General features: G+C 42.6%; 1 protein-coding gene across 14 annotated transcripts in view; it reads left to right on the forward strand.

The window, feature by feature from the left end:
• The window catches only part of ncor1 (nuclear receptor corepressor 1), a 402,479-nt gene that overhangs the window by 350,028 nt on the left and 33,701 nt on the right, over nt 1–18,750 (forward strand). For all 14 annotated transcript variants that reach the window (XM_060848164.1, XM_060848169.1, XM_060848173.1 and 11 more), the window contains 10 exons: nt 1,171–1,311; nt 1,915–1,995; nt 3,676–3,917; nt 9,272–9,620; nt 9,820–10,041; nt 10,621–10,821; nt 10,898–11,038; nt 16,622–16,777; nt 17,466–17,631; nt 17,957–18,441. In XM_060848164.1, coding sequence (XP_060704147.1) covers nt 1,171–1,311; nt 1,915–1,995; nt 3,676–3,917; nt 9,272–9,620; nt 9,820–10,041; nt 10,621–10,821; nt 10,898–11,038; nt 16,622–16,777; nt 17,466–17,631; nt 17,957–18,441 — 2,184 coding nt within the window. The remainder of the gene's footprint in view (nt 1–1,170; nt 1,312–1,914; nt 1,996–3,675; nt 3,918–9,271; nt 9,621–9,819; nt 10,042–10,620; nt 10,822–10,897; nt 11,039–16,621; nt 16,778–17,465; nt 17,632–17,956; nt 18,442–18,750) is intronic.

The following is an 18,750-nucleotide window of genomic DNA, read 5'->3' on the forward strand; positions in this document are numbered from 1 at the left end:
CAGAAAGCCATGCTACCTATCACTAATAAATCCATATTTTTCCATGTGAGTAAATCCTATCCTTAAGAATCTTCCCCCAGTAATTTCCCTGTGACCAGCCTTTAAATTCCTAGGTTATCCCTGTGGCTGTTCTTGTATGAAGGAGCAATGTTAGGTATTCTCCAGTCCTCTGGGACCTCTCTGTAGTTGAAGAGGGTATGAAGATCTCTGTCAAGGCCCCAGTAATTCCTCACCTGCCTCCCTCAGCATTCTGGGATAGATCCCATCAGGTCCTAGGGACTTATCTACCTCAACGTTTTTTAAAACACGCCACCTTTTTTTAAGCAGTGTTTAAAAGACATTTGGATAAGTACTTGATAGGAAAGGTTTGGAAGGATGTGGGCCAGGAGCAGGCAGGTGAGATAGTTTGGGATTATATCCAACATAGACTGGTTGGACTGATTTGTCTGTTTCCATGCTATGTGACTCTATGACTATGATTCTATGACATGCCCTAGAGTATCAACATATCCCTCCCAACACTCACCATCTCTTTCTCCTTTGTGAGCATCAATGCAAAGTATTTGTTAAGGATCTTACCCATTTCCTCTGCACATAAATTCCCTCCTTTTATCCTTGAGTGGACCTACCCTTTCCTCAGCTACTCTATTGCTTCTTTTATATGTAAAATTTTGTATATTACTGTCTCCTATATGGTCATTGGAAACAAGATGGCCTTGTATCAAGCTAGAAATGTTGATCACATATCTTTGATCACCACTGTCTTGCATCTTAGAAACGGGACAGGTTTCAGTATAATTGTTTAAAATCTGACATCACTAACACACATACCCAAAATCAAGTGGGTTGGCCTCACCAGTGACCCTTGCATCCCACAGACACACAAAAACTGGAACTCAGCTCTTTTCTGTCAGTGGGATCTTGCTGTGTACAATGGCTGACAATTGCCTATATCGACATTTAATGACGACCAGTCATCAAGTGGGATTGAGATACGGTTTGGTGTAGGCAACAGTCCAGTGCATTTAGAGTGTCAATCTGGCATATAAATTCATAAGCTCATATGTTTCAAGCTCAGTTTATAAGGTGCTGGCTTTTAGTTTGAGAACTGAAAGGGATCCTGCAAGTCTTTATCTTTCTGTCACCTGTCTTTGCTCTTTTTCCCACCAGCTATAAAAAATATACGCGAAGGAACCAGGAGTCCCAGAACAGGCCACGATGTCCATGGGGTTAAACGGACCTATGACCTAATGGAAAGTGGATTAAGTCGAGTCCCAGTACGTGAATCCTCGGTGTCTGCACCCTATGAAGGTATGTGTGTTACTGTTTGGTGTTTCACTCAGAGTTTCCTTTCCATCAGTTCACGAAACTGCATCAGGACTCTTGAAGTTCGCACTATCGTGTCAGCCTCAAAGAAGTAGTGTCGAAAGAGCGGAGTAGAAAGAATTCACTGAAGCTCCAATATGCCACCAACACAGAGTATCCATCTTGAGAAATTGCCCAAAAGATAACATATTAAGATTTCGGGGGAGATTTTACTTTGGCCATCATGCACACAGTGTTTGGATCGTACAATTATAGATTGGATCCGTTTGAAAAGGAATGATTTGAACACCAATCCTGTTCAATCTGTTATTTCATTGTCTGACGTTTGGGAAGGGTTGAAGTATTCCACCTATTTGTTGAACAAAGGCTCACATCCTGGATTTGCAAGTTGACCTTTATTTTTGAAATGGTGTCATTTTCAGTTCAATTAGCCTATTGCTTTACTTCATTATATAATTATGATTTAATTCAAGTTACTATTGTAGTCTGTCAGAAATTGGTTGTCTCTCTGTTTTAAATAAAAATGTCAATAATACATTAAGAGCAGCAAATGAGATACCGAAAGTAAACTCTGTTTCGCCAATACAGGTCTCATCAGTCGTGCAAGGGAAAGCCCACATTTATCAGAATCTAAAGACAGAGCTGTTCCATCAGGGTCAATAATGCAGGGTAAGCTTTCTCCTCTGTGGCCTTGACACATTGATTTAGAGTCACAGAGATGTACAACATGGAAACAAATCCTTTGGTCCAATTATCACATGCCAACCAGATATCCGAAATAAATCTAGTCCTATTTGCAGCATTTGGCCCATGTCCCTCTAAATCCTTGCTATTCATATACCAGTCCAGATGCCTTTTAAATGGTGGTATTGTACCAGCCTCCACCACTTCCTCTGGCAACTTATTCTATGCACACACTATCCTCTGCGTAAGAAAATTACCCCTTAGGTCCCTTTTTAAATCTTTCCCTTCTCACCTTAAACCTATGCACTCCGTGCACTGACCAGTAAAGGCAAGCATTTATTACCTGTGGACTCTTAATCCAAGAAATCAGCTAATGATCTGGAAAACTGGGTTCAAATCCACCATGGCAGATGGTGGCGTTTGAATTCATTTTTAAAAATCTAGTATTAAGAGTCTAATGATGACCATTAAACCATTGTCGATTGTCAGGAAAACCCCATCTGGTTCACTAATGTCCTTTAGGGAAGGAAACTGCCATCCTTACTTTGTCAGGCCTACACGTAATCCCAGACCCACAGCAATGTGGGTCGACTCTTAACTACCCTCTGAGCAATTAGGGATGGGCTATAAATGCTCGCCTAGCAGCGATGCCCTCAATCTATGAATGAGTAAAAAGAAAAGCATACTAAATGCTGCCTTTTCTGTACTATCTACCTGTGAGTCCACCTTCGAGAAATTATGAACCTGTACTCCAAGGTGTCTCTTTTCAGCAGAACTGCCCAGAACCTTGCCGCTAAGTGTATAAGTCCTGCTGTGATTTGCCTTTCTAAAATGGTGCACCTCACCTTTATCTAAATTAAACTCCATCTGCCACTCCTTGGCCCATTGCCCATCTAATCAAGACCCCATTGTAATCTGAGGTAACCTTCTTCGCTGTCCCCTACACCTCCAGTTTAGTGTCATCTGCAAACTTACTAACCATGCCTCCTATGTTCAAATGCACATAGTTTATATAAGTGGCGAAAAATAATGGACCCAATGCCAATCCTTGTTGCACTCCGCTGGTCACAGGCCTCCAGTCTGAAAAACACGCCTCCATCACCACCACCCTCTATTTTCTACCTTCAAGCCAGATTTGAACTAGATCTAAGGGCCTTGAGATATCTAAATAGCATTTGGTTTGTGCAGTTTGAGTGTTAAACTGTTCTGTACTTCTGAAGTTGTATATATCTTGACTTTTGATTGTACCAGGAATAAAAACTAGAGTAGGCAGGATTCTGTTCAAAACACATTTCTGTTCTATGTTCTTTAATCATGTTAATATATAATGGCTGTGGATATGAGGCAGGAAATTTTATGCCCTAGTCACCATAACCAGCTCTTTGCAAGCTCCAGGAACAAATACAGTGTGTTCCTTACTGAAGTTTAAAATACTGATGGCTCACAGCATGAACACTGTCTCTTTATCCCACTGAAGTAATTAAGAGCTTTGCCGAGCCATCATAACCCTTCTATTCTGACCATCGATTAAAGTCGCATAAAATTTAATGATGAACATACAAAATAGGAGCAGAATTAGATCATTTGGCCCCCTTGGGCCTGCTCTTTTATTCAATGGATAGTAAATGATCTAACTGTTAATTGTTTCTGATGCTGTACTGTTAGGTACACCAAGAGCATCCAGTGAGACCTATGAAGAAAGCATGAAGTATGGGAAACAGATCAAGCGGGAAAGCCCACCACTGCGAACCTTCGAAGGGTCCATCACAAAAGGCAAACCTTACGAGGGAGTCACCACCATTAAAGAGATGGGTCGCTCAATTCATGAAATTCCAAGACAAGAAAGCCGCAAAACCCCAGAAATTGTACAGAGCAGCAGATCGATTGTGGAAGGATCTATATCTCAGGTATCTCTTCAGCAGCATAGCAAAGTCACCTTGTATTTAGTAGTCACTTTAATAAAATAGATACATCAACGTGAAAAGTATTACGTACTCATGGCCTAAACATCTGCAGGTATGCTGCGGAATCTCCATTTGTTGAAAGCAGTTCTCATGTCAATTTAGCTGTCAGCTGCTGCACATTGTGTATCATTTTGATAGACAAATGAGGTTTCAAGGTGCATTCCTGAACTTCAACCCTATTTCCAGGCTGAATGTCCCAAAGCAGTACTGAAGGAGTGCTGCATTGTTTGCACAGCTGAACAAAGTACTCTGCAAAGAGCAAAGGTGGTTCTCCCTGGTCCCATAGTCAGCATTTATCCCTCAGTCAACATCATTACAAAATATAATTATTTATTAACCTTATTACATTTTTTCAATTCTTTTGAGAGATGTGGGCATTGCTGACCAGCATTTATTGCCCATTCTTAATTGCTGCTTAGAGAAGAAAGGGGTGAGCTGCCTTCTTGAACCGCTGCAGTCCACCTGCTGTGGGTTGACCCACAATGCCGTTAGGGAAGGTATTCCAGGATCTTGACCCAGCGACAGTGGAGGTACGGCGATATCTTTCCAAATCAGGATGGTGAGTGGCTAGGAGTGGAACTTGCATGCGGTGGTGTCGCCATATATCTGCAGCCCTTGTCCTTCTAGACAGAAATAGTCGTTGTTTTAGAAGGTGCTATCTGAGGATTTTTTGGTGAATTTCTGCAGTGCATCTCCTGCTGCTACTGAGCATTGATGGTGGAGGGAATGGATGCTTGTGGATGTACTACCAGTAAAGCAGGCTGCTGTCCTGGATGGTGTCAAACTTCTGAGACTTGTTAGGGCTGCACTCATCCAAGCAAGTGGGAGGTATTCCATCACACTCCTGATTTGTGCCTTGTGGATGATGGACAGGCTGTGAGGAGTCAGGAGATGAGGTTCCTGCCACAGTATTCCTAGCTTCTGACCTGCTCCTGTAACCACTGTGTTTATGTGGTGAATTCAGTTTTGAGTTTCTGATCAATGATATCCCCAGGATGATGATAGTGGGGGGATTCAGTGGTGATAACACCACTGAATATCACGGGGCAAGGGTTAGAATATTTCTTAATAATGATGATCGTAGCCTGGCATTTGTGTGGTACAAATGTTACTTGCCACTTGTCAGCCCAAGTTTGAATATTGTGCAGGTCTTGTTGCATTTGAACATGGACTGCTTCAGTATCTGAGGAGTTGCAAGTGGTGCTGAAGATTATTCAATCATCAGCGAACATCCCCACTTCTGACCTTAAGGGAAAGCCATTGATGTAACTGAAAATGGTTGGGCCTAGGATGCTACCCTGAGAAAATCCTGCAGAGATGACTGACCAATAGCCTTGGCCATGTTCCTATATGTCAAGCATGACTCTAACCACTGGACATTTTGCCCTGGATTCCCATTGTTTCCAGTTTTGCCAGGGCTCCTTCATGCCACACCTGATCGAATGTAGTCTGGATTTCAAGAACTGTCACTCTCACCTCACCTTTGAAATTGAACTCTTTTGTCCATGTTTGAACCAAGGCTGTATTGAGGTCAGGAACTGAGTGGCCCTGGCAGAACCCAACTGGATGTCACTGAGCTGATGCTGCTTGACAGCACTGTTGAGGATAACTTCCATCTCTTTAATGATGATCGAGAGGAGACTTCTGGGGCAGTAATTGGCTGAGTTGGATTTGTCCTGCATTTTATGTACAGGCCATACTTGGGCAATTTTCTTCATTGTCAGGTAGATACCAGTATTGTAAGGATACTGGAAGCTTGGCTTGGAGAACGGCAAGTTCTGGAGCATAAGTCTTCAGTACTGTTGCCAGAATGTTGTCAGGGCCTGTAGCCTATGCAGTATCCAGAGTCTCCAACAATTTCTTGATATCACATGGAGTGAATCAAAGTGGAGTGGCTGAAAACTGATATCTGTAATGCTGGAGACCACTGGAGGAGGCTGAGGTGGATCATCCCTCAGCACTTCTGGCTGAAGATTGCTGCGAAAGCTTTAGCCTTACCTTTTACACTGATGTGCTGGGCTGTTCCATCATGGGAGATGGGGATATCTGATGGAGCCGCAGCCTCCATTGAGTTGGTTAATTGTCCACCACCATTTACGACTACATGTGGCAAGATTGCAGAGCTTTGATCTGATCCATTGGTTGTAGGATCACTTAGCTCTGTCTATCACTTGCCATTTTTGTTTGGGATGCAAGTCGTCCTGTTTGGTAACTTCACCTCATTTTCAAGTATGCCTGGTGCTGCTCCTGGCATGCCCTCCTGCACTCTCCATTGAACCGGGTTTGATGATAAAGATAGGGTGGGGAATATGCCGGGCCATGAGGCTACAGGTTGCGCTGGTGTGTAAGTCTGCTGCTGTTGATGCCCCACAGTGCCTCATGGATGTTCAGTTTCGAGCTGCTAGATCCGTTTGAAGTCTGTCTCGTTTATCCCGGTGATAATGCCACACAACATAATGGAGGTTATTCTAAATACTGTCGCAGGCAGGTGTATCTGCAGCTGGCAGATTGATAAGGATGAGGTCAAGAATGTTTTTCCGTCTTGTTGATTCTTTGACCACCTGCCTGTGGCTGGATGGGCCGCTCAAAAAGATGGACTTACAGAAAACCAGATAATAAATAAAGCATGCAGGGAGTTTGAGCCAAGAATTGGCCAAAAGTATCTGTGCTAAAAACACTGAAATAAACAAACTGCAGATCCAGACATGGTGCAACTGCAGGCAGCACAATATACTATTGACCCAGCCTATTCACAGGGCAATAGGAAACATTGAGCTGTCTTCCAGAACAAAGGGGCACCTCACAACCCTTATTTGGGGAAGGTTACCGGACCTATGTGCCCCTAACACTTTCAGGAGTGGAGGCCGAAGGACCACCCGACCATCAACATATCAATGCCTGATTGGGCTCGATCGATCAGGGTGATTAAGCCCTGATCGATCTTTTGATAGGAATAAAAGACCCTCCCAAAGGGGCTGGAAAACCTCCAGGTGTAAGAATCACGGCGACACCACTGTCGGGAGTGGTAACTTGAGACCAACAACCCTGCGGCCACCAGAAGAAGACGATCAGACGATTGTTGCCACGTGGATCAAAACCAAGGTCTAATGTGGTGGCATCGATTGTTCAGAGTTAAGTTAAAGTATAAGATAGTTAGCTAGATTTATAGCATTAATTGTTAGCTTGTAGTGTATTTGTTACTCTAGTATTAATTGTATTGAAATAGGTAAAGATAATTTCTTGCTACTGTTAGTGGCAACTTGCAGTTCTTTGCTAAATGTAAGGGTCAAAATGCAATGTGTGTCAGGTGCCACATGTCACAGACCCAGTCTAGCAGCTCTGTCCTATAAGACCCGACCAACTCGATCAGTAGTACTTCTGCCGAGCCACTGTTGGTGGTAGACATTGAAGACTGCCATCTAGAGTATATGTTGTGTCCTTGCAATCCTCATTGCTTCCTTCAAGTGTTGTTCAACATGGTGGAGTACACATTCATCAACTGAGGGAGGACAGGAGGAGGTAATCAACAGGAGATGCCCTTGCCTGTGTTTATCCTGAAGCCATGAGACTTCATGGGGTCCAGAGCCAATGTTGAGGACTCCCAGGGCAACTCTGTCCTGACTGTATACCACTGTGCTGTCACCTCTGTTGGTGGGACAAGGATAGTGATAGTGGTGCCTGAGACATAGTCATACTCTCACAATCATACCTGACAACTTCAGGCTTTTGCTTGAAGTCTGTGAGACAGCCTTCCCAATGTTGGCACTGGCCCCCAGATGTTACTAAGGAGGACTTTGAGGGTCAGCAGGGCTATATTTACTGCTGTCTTTTCCAGTGCCAAGGTCAATGCCAGGTGATCCATCTGGTTTCATTTCATTGAGCCTTTGTAGCAATTGGTACATCTGATTAGCTAGCTGGCCATTTCAGAGGGCAATTAAGAGTCAACCACATTGCTGTGGGTCTGGAATCAAATGTCGGTAGACCAGAAAAAGAGCGGATTTCCTTCCCTGAAGGACATTAGTGAACCAGATGGGTTTTTCCAACAATCGGCAATGATTTCTTGGTCATCATCAAATAATTCCAAATTTTTGATTGAATCCCAGATTGAATTCAAATTCCACCATCTACCATGGCAGGATTCAAACCCAGGTCTCCAGCACATTACCCGAGTCTCTGAATTAAAAGTCTAGCGATGATACCGCTAGGCCATCACCTCCCAATTTTATGGGTCTTTGATATTCAAATTGGCTTTAAAGCCTTTGTGAACACTTTAAGACTGTGAATAATGGTGCAGAAATGTAAATAACCTTTTAATGAAGGATATCATTGCTGGGATCAGGCCACTGAGTTTTATTTCCAGTCTCCTTGTTTGTTTTAAGTTGCTCCACGTGTTTCTTAAGGTACCATCAACTATTTGCTACTTCAGAGTGACACAATTAGAAATGGACCATAAAGTCCTAGGTGCTACTTGGTCTCAGCAAAGAAGACTATTTATTGGAAGCCAAAGGGAAATAATTGAAATACATGCAAATGAGCTCAGAGAGAAAATTGAAGTACATACTGTTGTCAGGTCAGCTGGCAAATGACCAAGCTGTTGACAGGTTCTTTATCCAGTCAGTAACAAACCAGGCACTTCTGTTTAGTGGCCAGTTGCTAGTACATGGAGCTACAAGTGCTATACACAAGGTGGTTTCATAGTATCTGTGTCTGATATGGACTAATCGATAGAATGTGATCACTATGATTAGTCGAAAGCTCCATTATCATTGTACAAAGTGATTGCCAGAATGATGGAAGGTAAATTAGATGTGTCTTAGTCCTTTTTTTGTCCATGTGTTTCTGTCTCCATGGACCTATTCCCTCGGTGGCTCATTGCAGGTGGCGTGCTGTTAATCTGAGTCCAGATTTTGGGGCAATCTTTGCTGAAATGTTTCTTTAAAGATTTCAAGTTTGGATATCCGATTTAATTGCATTGAACAAAAGTCCAAGAGAGTAAGGAGGTATCTTAGGCCAGGATGTAGTCTGACTTACTTCGTGGATAAGATTTACTTCACTATATGCCACAACTCCTGCAAAACATGGTCTTCCTTTTTTCAATGCTTTGAACTGTTCAGGATTAATCATATTTTTGTAAATTTAAATTAAATTTTTAAAACTTTTTTGAAATCATGATTAATTTAAAATTGTCAACTTTGTAAACTAACGCACTTAGTCCTCGCCAGAAAGCAAATGTGGGGGAAGAGTGCCTAATTACTAAGAATCATGTCACTAAAACAACTGAATCTATGTTATTATAGGGAACCCCGGTGAAGCATGAAAACCAATCTGCCATTAAGCATGATGTAAAGTCTCTGATCACAACCTCTGGCAAACATCCACACCCCATGCACCAGCTAGAGATGATCTCAGAGGGTGTGAAGATAGTGGAAAGGAAGTATGAAGATATGAAACCTGCTGATCAACTACGAGGCCGTCATAGTGCAGTGGTCAGTTCTGGGACCTCTGTGCTCAGGTCAACAATGCATGAAGCTTCTAAATCTCAGCTGAGTCCAGGCCTCTATGAAGATCCCAATGCAAGAAGAACCCCATTGGGATACCCTGGTTTCATTCCCAGGGGCCCACCAATAGTCAGCAGACCCCAAGAAGGTAAATTCATGCAGCTGTCACTGATGAGGGAGGGAAAAAGATAAGGATATTATGTCTTTTATTTCTGAAGCTAAATGTTATACAAATAAGTAATGTAAGATTAACTTGCACTTATCTGGTGGTAAATTAGCTAAGCACAATAAAATTTTAATTCTCCTTACCACTGATGCATTTGAGCCTTTGTATCCTGTGATCGCAGGTGTTATGACTTCAGTGAAGTCCACTGGACATGAAAGGAAGACCACACTGGTCCCAACACAGAGAGACAATATGTCTGTTAAGTCCCCAGTCTCTGTGGTGGACCCATCAGCAACTCTCAGTCCTTATGATTCTCTCCATGGACGAGGGAATCCTGAATATAGAAGTCATGTTCCTCACCCCTTCGAGCAGACAATGGCTTTTCACCGAGCATTAGACCCAGGTAAGTGCTGGGACCTCTGGTGGATGATTGGAGCTGCACAATAGGAAGGCTATTCTGCATTTATACTTGTGGGTATTATTTTTATTGACAGTCACCCAGATGGCTAGCATACTCTGATGTTTAGTATGTTCCTCATTTATATAGTGGATTTTTTTCACATCCCTGAAAATGCAGCACCACTTTCAGAGCCACCACAGAAACACTGCCTCTAAATGGCATTATGGTACAGACCCAGGTGGAATCAGAAGACGAGCAGAACATGTCCAGACCTTTCCTAGACTTCAGCAGTCTATAAACTACAGCACTTTTTATTCAGGTTCATTATATTTCATGTGATAATACCTGTCCAATTGGGCTAGCTTTTATTTGATTTTTAGAGTTCAACTATTGCAGTGAGAGCATTGAGAACACTTTGTTGATTATTTTGTTGCATTATACAATGGAAGTATGCTCTTCTTCCCCTTCCTTCTCTTTGGATGACAAGATTGAGGGAACCAAAACAATGTCAGTCATCGATTAGTGAACACAAACTCTGCTGTAGTATGTTTGTTCTGATGTTCTTTTAATGTTTCCTTTCAGCTTACCTGTTTTCCCGGCAGCTTTCTCCAAATCCCAGTTACTCTAGTCACTATCAACTATATGCAATGGAAAATACTCGACAGACCATCCTCAACGACTATATCACTTCTCAGCAGATGCAAGTTATTACCAAACCAGATGGCACCAGGGGAATGTCACCACGAGAAACTTTAGGTGTTCCCTATGCTGCTGGATCCAGAGGTGAGATCCTGCTCAATTGTTAATTAGCCAAAGTTATGTTTTAAATTCTGTACTAATAAGTTTGCCTGAATTGCAGCAATCATTGAATTGGGACCAGTGTCTCACACCATACTCGTGCCAGGTGGGAGCAGCACTCCTCCCATGGAGAGAATAACTTACATCCCAGGGAACCAAGCCCCTTACCCAGGAAGATACAACCACTCCCCTATATCACCAGGTAAGAATGCCATCTGGGATTTGTTAGCAGAACTTCTTAACCACTTGTGAGCAAATTTAATGCAAGGTAAAACTGTCATGACAATACTATTTGTGTTGTAAAGTTTCATTGTATAATTGCTGATCAATAAACACACCTGTGGATCAATGTTAAAACTGATTTACAGTCACCATCTAGACTGAACCAATTCAGCTGCTCTCTAGAAGTCTTTTGTTAAATTTCAGATGCTGCAATCCTTAATCAGGACACAATCAAAGCTGACAAGAATAGCAGACAAGACTGTAACAAGGGAGCCGATGTTCAGCAACATTTTAAATATATTTAGATTGTAAAAGAACAAGAATATTGGGAAAGCGGAGGAGTTTCACTATTTGAAAGCAGGGCATTGTGACTCAGAATGTGCTGATGAGAGTGGCTCATCTCTTGACCCTAAAGTTTACTCTGCGATTTACAAAGATAAGATCAGGAGTGTGCTGAAATATTCATTAATTATTTGACAGAGCACAGTTGTAATAACATGATACTAAAGGTTGGTTATTGTTTATCCGAAAACCTCAGGACCAACAGTTTCTCTGATAAAGGTTATTTTTGGACTTCAGATATACTTACCCTACTGAGCCATTCAATCTGTTTGGATCTGTCTGGACCCTTTGATGGGTGGGGGGCGGGGGGAGGTGTTGGGCTTTGCTTGCCCTAAATGGACCTAAAAGTGAAGGTTTTTTTTCCAAAGGGCCTGGACAAACCTATAGACCCTTTGGGGAAAAAAAACTTTGATTTTAAGTCAGCTCGGGCTAGTTGTCGAAAGGTCCCAAAATCACCATATCTATAGGTCTGTTTGGGTCTACATTTGAGAAGACCTTTATTTTGGTCTTTCCAGTTTTCAGACATCTGGATAGATGATACCTGAACTGTATACAGAAAAAAGCAGTGTTCTGATTGATGTCCCAGGCTTCTATATCTGTCCGCCACTGGCACTATATGACTCCAGACTGTATTCCTAAACTAATCACTGCAATTGTTTAACATGCTTATTTAAGCAGCACTTTATTCCCATTCATCACCCAGTTCCTCTTTCATCATATCCATTCCAGACTTGGATACATATCACCAGTCATTGTTATATCAATGTTACTATCACCATCAATAAGATGCAAGTCGGATATGCAATGGAAACGCTCCAGTTGTTTGGATGAGTGCGGCTCCAACATTCAAGAAGCTTGATGCAGTTCAGGACAAAACAGTCCACTTGATTGGCATCATGTTCTGAATAGAGTGGTGCTGGAAAATACAGCAGGTCAGGCAGCATCCAAGGAGCAGGAAGATCGACATTTTGGGCAAAAGCCCTTCAAAGGAATAAGCTTCAGGGCAGAGAAGATGACCTGGGGGTTGCAGTGAGAGAGAGACTCGCTGAGATCCTTGTAGAGAGAGGAGGAGAATTTCTTCAAGACAGGCATCCTTGCAGAAGATTCGCAGTAAGGTTAAAATCAACAAGACGAAAGTGAGGACTGCAGATGCTGGAGATCAGAATCGGATGCTGCCTGACCTGCTGTGCTTTTCCAGCACCATTCTAATCTTGACTCTGATCTCCAGCATCTGCAGTCCTCACTTTCGCCTGGCACCATACTCACCTTCAGCATTCCCTGTCTTCACCACCAATGCACAATGACAGCAGAGTAGACCATCTACAAGGTGCACTGCAGCAACTTGCCAAGGCACTTCATCGCACCTTTCAAACCCGCAACCTTGACAACCTAGGAGGACAAGAGGAGCAGATGAATGGGAACACATACAAATTACCCCCAAGCCACACACCATCCTGACCTGGAACTTCACCATTACTCTGTCAAAATCCAAGAACTCCCTCCTTATCAGCATGTGAGATACAGGAAGATCATTGATAAAGTAGCTGAAGAAATTTGAGCCGAAGACTGTACCATGCGGAGCCCTTGTAGAGATGTCATGGACTCAAGATGATTGATCTCCCACCACTGCAACTGTCTTCCTGTCTGCCAGGTATGATTCAAACCAACAGAGACATTTCCTCAAATTCTGTCCATCAGTGACACTGTCAAAGACGCCTTGATGCCACTTGGTCAAATGCTGCCTTGATGTTGATAGCAGTCACTCTCCACTCAACTCTGGACATTTTGTTTTGTTTATGTAATGAGGTCAGGAGCCAAGTGAACCTAGCAGAACCCAAACTGAGCATCACTTCACAGGCTATTTCTTTGCAGTGCTGCTTGACAGCATTGTTAATTAGCCCTTCCATCATTTGACTGATGTTGATGATGGCCAGGTTCGACTTGCCCTACTGTTTGTCTACAGGACATTTCTGGGCAATTTTCCACATTGTCGGATAGATATTAGTGTACTGGAACAGCTTGACTAGAGGTACAGCAAGTTCTGTGCCAGAGGTCTTCAGTACTGTTGCTGAAATGTGTTATAACCCATGGCCTTTCCCGTATCCAGTGCCTTCAGCTGTTTCTTGATATCACATGGAGTGCTGGGAATCTTAAGAGGTGAACGAGATGGATCATCTATAAATTTCATCTGGCTGAAGATGAATGCAACTGCTATGGTTTTGTCTTTCACACTGATATCCTGTGCCTTCCATTGTTGAGATTGGAATATTTTTAAAGCCTCTATTATTTGTTTGTTGCTTAATTCACATCCACCATTCACAACTAGATGTGGCAGGACTGCAGAGCTTAGATTTGAATCGTTGATTGTGGGATGTGTTGCTGTTTGGCACGTTAGGTCCTCCTGTTTGGTAACTTCACCAAGTTGACACCCTATGTTTAGATATATCTTGTGCTGCTTCTGGCATTCCCTCCTGCTCTGTTCATTGAACAGAGCTGATTGCCCGGCTTGACAGTAATGATAGACTAGGGCCATGACGTTATAGATTGTGGTTTTTCAATTAGAAATGCAGGTTGCTTTAAAGGTCAAACCGAAAAGATATTTTCTAATCAATCTGTGCAGAGATGTTATTACAGTACAAAATTCTAGAGCTGGTAGGATTTGAACTTGGGTCCTGTGGTTCAAGGGTAGGGACACTATTACTGTACACCACAGCCCTAGAAACACTGCATTTACACACAGTCAATTGTACAGAAATCAGCACCTCCCCATTGGGGAATTGAGCCCAGGTCCTCTACATTGTAGGCAAGGATACGACCCATGATATTAATATGTATTTCCTAAAGGGTCAACAGAACAGCCCCAGAGTAGATTGAGAGTACATGATACTCACTAAAATTTGTGAAAGAACCCAGAATTACAAAATTGTTAAGGTGTAGAAGAAGGCTATTCAGTCCATTTATGTGCACCAGCACTTCAAATGAGCAAGATGACCTCATGCAAATCTTCTGTTTTCTTCTCATTTGCTTGCACACTGTTTCTGTCGAAATAAGCATCTAATGCCATCCTGAGTGCCTCACTTGAACCTGCCCTCTACCACATTTCCAGGTCGTGCATTCCATGCTCTGACTACTTACTGGGTAAAAAAGAAAATTTTTTTCTAACTTCACCCTTGCTTCTTTTGCATATTGCTTTCAATTCATGTCCTCCCTCTTTCTTATTCCTTTTATGAGCAGGAAAAGCTTCTCCCTATCTGCTTTATCCATCCTACTCATGATTTTGAAAATCTCTATCACATCTCTCCAAGGAGAACAGTCTGAACTTCTATCCTCATAACTGAAGTTCCTTTTTCCAGGAACCATTCTCATGAACTGCTTCTGCATTCTCTCCTGTGCATTCATATCTTTCCCATAATGTGGTGCTCAGAATTGTACACAGTATTCCAGCTGACAAGTTATCGTCTACAATTTCAGTATCACCTAGCTGCTTCTATATTCTATTCGTCCATTTAAAAAAAAGGACACTGTATACTTTATTAACTGTTCTCTCCACTTGTCCTGCCACCTTGAATGCTCTGTTCACGTGCATGTGCAGTATCCTCTGCTCCTGTACCTATTTTAGAAATATAAGGTGTGTCAGGGGAAGAGAGACAGAGACCTTTGAGTCTTAGAGCTGAAGACACAAGTCTGAAATAAAGTGTAGATTAGCTTCAGGACAGAAAAAGGAGGAGTCTTTGATTTTTAAAACTGTGTAATAAAATCCTTGTATATCTCTGAACACCTCTTGGTGCTTAATTCAACAAGTGGATGTTGATCTGTCAAATAAGAGAGGAAACAGTTCTGCTGCTGATGACCCACAGTGTTCAAAAAGTTTCAGTTTTGAGTTGCTAGATCGGTTCAAAGTCCTATGTAATTCACCATGGTAATAGTGTCACACAGCAAGATGAGAGGTTACTTTGTCCCAACAAAGCCTATGCAGCAGTCACTCTTATCGCTATTGTCACGGACAGATGAATCTGTGATGGATAGATTGGTGATGATGAGGTGAAGGAGGTATTTCCTCCTTGTTTGTTCCCTCTGTATATGTTTCAGACAGTCTGTCTTTTAGGACTTGACCAGTTCAGTTAACAGTGGTACTAGTGACTCACTCTTGATGATGTGCCTTGAAATCCCAACCAGAATGCATTTTGCATTCAATGCATCCACCAAGTGATGTTCAATATGAATGGTTACTAATTGACCTGCTGAGTGGAGGCAGTAGAGATAATCAGGAGATTTCAAGTTTGATCTGACGATGGCAGATGCCTAGTTCTGGAGTCAGTCTTGAGGATTCCCAGGGCAACTCTTTCCTGACTGTATACACTGGCGCCACTTTGGGTGAGCCTGCCCAACTGGTGGAACATTACCCAGGACATTGAAAGTTATGTTTAGGATGTGGAAGCTTTAGAACGAGTGCAGAGGAGGTTTACCAGGATGTTGCCTGGAATGGTAGGAAAATCTTATGAGGAAAGGCTGAGGCACTTGGGGCTGTTCTCATTGGAGAAGAGAAGGTTTAGGGGAGATCTGATAGAAGTGTATAAGATGATTAGGGGTTTAGATAGGGTAGATACTAAGAACCTTTTACCGCTAATGGAGTCAGGTGTTACTAGGGGACATAGCTTTAAATTAAGGGGTGGTAGCTATAGGACAGATGTTAGGGGTAGATTCTTCACACAGCGGGTTGTGAGTTCATGGAATGCCCTGCCTGTATCAGTGGTGAACTCTCCTTCTTTAAGGTCATTTAAGCGGGCATTGGATAGGCATTTGGAAGTTATTGGGCTAGTATAGGTTAGGTAGGATTCGGTCGGCGCAACATCGAGGGCCGAAGGGCCTGTACTGCGCTGTATCCTTCTATGTTCTATGTTCTATGTTCTATGTGTATGACTGTGTTAGGATATTGGATGGCTAGTCTACAGGACAGCTTTTGCAACTTTGGCACTAGCCCCAAGATGTTGGTGAGCAGAGCTTTGCAGGATTTGCAGGGTTGTGTTTGCCATTGCCTTTTCTAGTGTCTTGCAAAAGTGTTTTGTCTGTTTTCATTCCTAAAATATACTGGATTTCTGTTCAACTGCAAGGACCGATGAAAGAGAAACATACTACTTCCAGAAAGTTTTTGTTTTTTTCTGCAGTCTAAGTCCACTCGTAACAAGAATATAAATTTCAATGTTTGTGATTCTTTTTTTAGGTCACCCTGCACATATGTCTGCTACTGCAGCTACTGCAGAGCGTGAAAGAGAAAAAGAGCGTGAGAGAGAGCGGGAGCAGAGGGAGCGGGAACGAGAACAAAGAGAACGGGAGAGATTGGCTGTGACAACATGTGACCTGTCTTACCTTAGAGCAGGTGAGAAATTGCATTCTAATTTTGCACGCCCTGAATATTTGTACTCCAACAAAATCAGTTTAGTTCAGACTGATATCTGAACTGTAAATGGGGCAGTCCCGTTCTCCTGCAGCAATTCGTAAATGAATAAAATTTGTGAATTGATACTGAGCCAGTTGAGACAGTGCTTGTATTCTGTCACTTTATTCCAAGTTATCAACCTTACTGTCAAATGAGAGAAGCAACTCCTTAGTAATGCAGGCAGTCCTCAGTTTGATGTGAACTTGTACCAAGAGAAAAGCCCAGCCAGGTTCTCATTTCTGTGTGTCATTATAGGACAGCAATAGATGGTATGTCTAGGATTCCACATGTGGAACAACAACGTGCTCTTACTTTTGACTTGTATTCTGATTTTCTTTATATGCAATTGACCTTGGGGCCTGAGCCTGAGCAATTGATCTTGGGACACAACTCCCTTTAGCTGGAGTTGATAAAATTGTAAGTTGTTCACATTTTCCATGGTGGTGATATGGATCTTATGACTTTTAACTAGATGAGCATGTAGTTTTGAGGTTAGAGTCAGATCACTCATGATCTTATGTAATGGCAAGACAGGCTTAAGGGGCTGAATGACATCACTTTTTCTTTTCATATGTGCGCTTATGAGTTAATTTTCAATGAGCAAATTTCCTATTCGATATTCACATAGGTCCTGAACAGACCAGTAGACCAAGTAGCCACGGATATGTCCGTTCTCCATCGCCATCTGTACGAACGCAGGAGACCATCTTACAGCAACGGCCCAGTATATTCCAAGGAGCCAATGGCAAAGGGGTTATAACTTCACTGGATGCAGCTACGCAGTCTCGGATAATGTACGTTGAAGGCCAGAGTTTCCCAGAACAGAACAAAGTTACTGATTAAAGTTTGTGTTGAAGCTTTTACATTTGCCCTGTGGGTAAATCACTATCAGAGAAGCAAAGCACTCCTGTCATCAGCTTCCTCCTCTCTCATTCCTCACTCAATTTATAACTTTGTTTTTCAAGAGATGTGAAGTCATTCACTGAGATTCAACCAATTCCTATTTAATGTAATTAGTGTGTCTCCGCTCCTTTGTCTGGAATGTATCAGCTGTAATATTTAACATTTTCAAGAGTTCTGGGTGTCGTATTAAAACAAAGTGACATTTTTTATTTACAGGCAGGTACCACAGGGAGCCCTGTCCATGGCACAGGGATTGTCTACATCCCGCTACAACACTGCAGCAGATGCCCTTGCAGCATTGGTGGATGCTGCAGCCTCTGCACCTCAGATCGAGATGACAAAGGGGAAAGAGAACAAACATGAAGCTCCCCGAGTGGAAGAAATGACCGCTCGCAGAGTTTCTGAGCAACAGCCGAATATTCACCACCAGGCACCGCAACAGCCACAAAGTGAACATGAGCGACGGTCAGTGCAATCACCATATTCATCCACGGCCAAGGGTCAGGGTCAATCCAACTATCCAGAGAGCATTAAAGACAAAGCACCACCCCCCAAATCTAGATATGAAGAGGAACTCAGGACTCGAGGCAAGACCACAATAACAGCAGCAAATTTTATAGATGTGATCATCACCAGACAGATTGCCTCTGATAAAGACAGTCGTGAGCGAGGATCTCACAGTTCAGACTCTTCTAGCAGTGGTAAGCACCTTCCAGCATAATCTTCCATTCCAATATTTATTTAGTTTTTGAGACAGCTAAGTTAAGGCATCGTAATCTCCAGCAGCAGAGATACTGAAGTGAGCTTCCTGTTACCGATCATTATGAACACAGTAAATAACTGACCTGAGTAGATGAGAGATTACTTGTATGGGCAGAGGCTTTATTTATGTTGACTGGGAGAAAGGTATTCTTTGGAGGAGAGGCGTGGGGCACTTCTATGGCAGTCAGATTTTCATGGGATTATACAGGAGACCGGATGGAAAGATTAGCAATCAGTATGCGCACACA

Source organism: Hemiscyllium ocellatum, chromosome 31 (assembly GCF_020745735.1).
Source record: "Hemiscyllium ocellatum isolate sHemOce1 chromosome 31, sHemOce1.pat.X.cur, whole genome shotgun sequence".
In the NCBI taxonomy this organism is placed as follows: Eukaryota; Metazoa; Chordata; class Chondrichthyes; order Orectolobiformes; family Hemiscylliidae; genus Hemiscyllium; species Hemiscyllium ocellatum.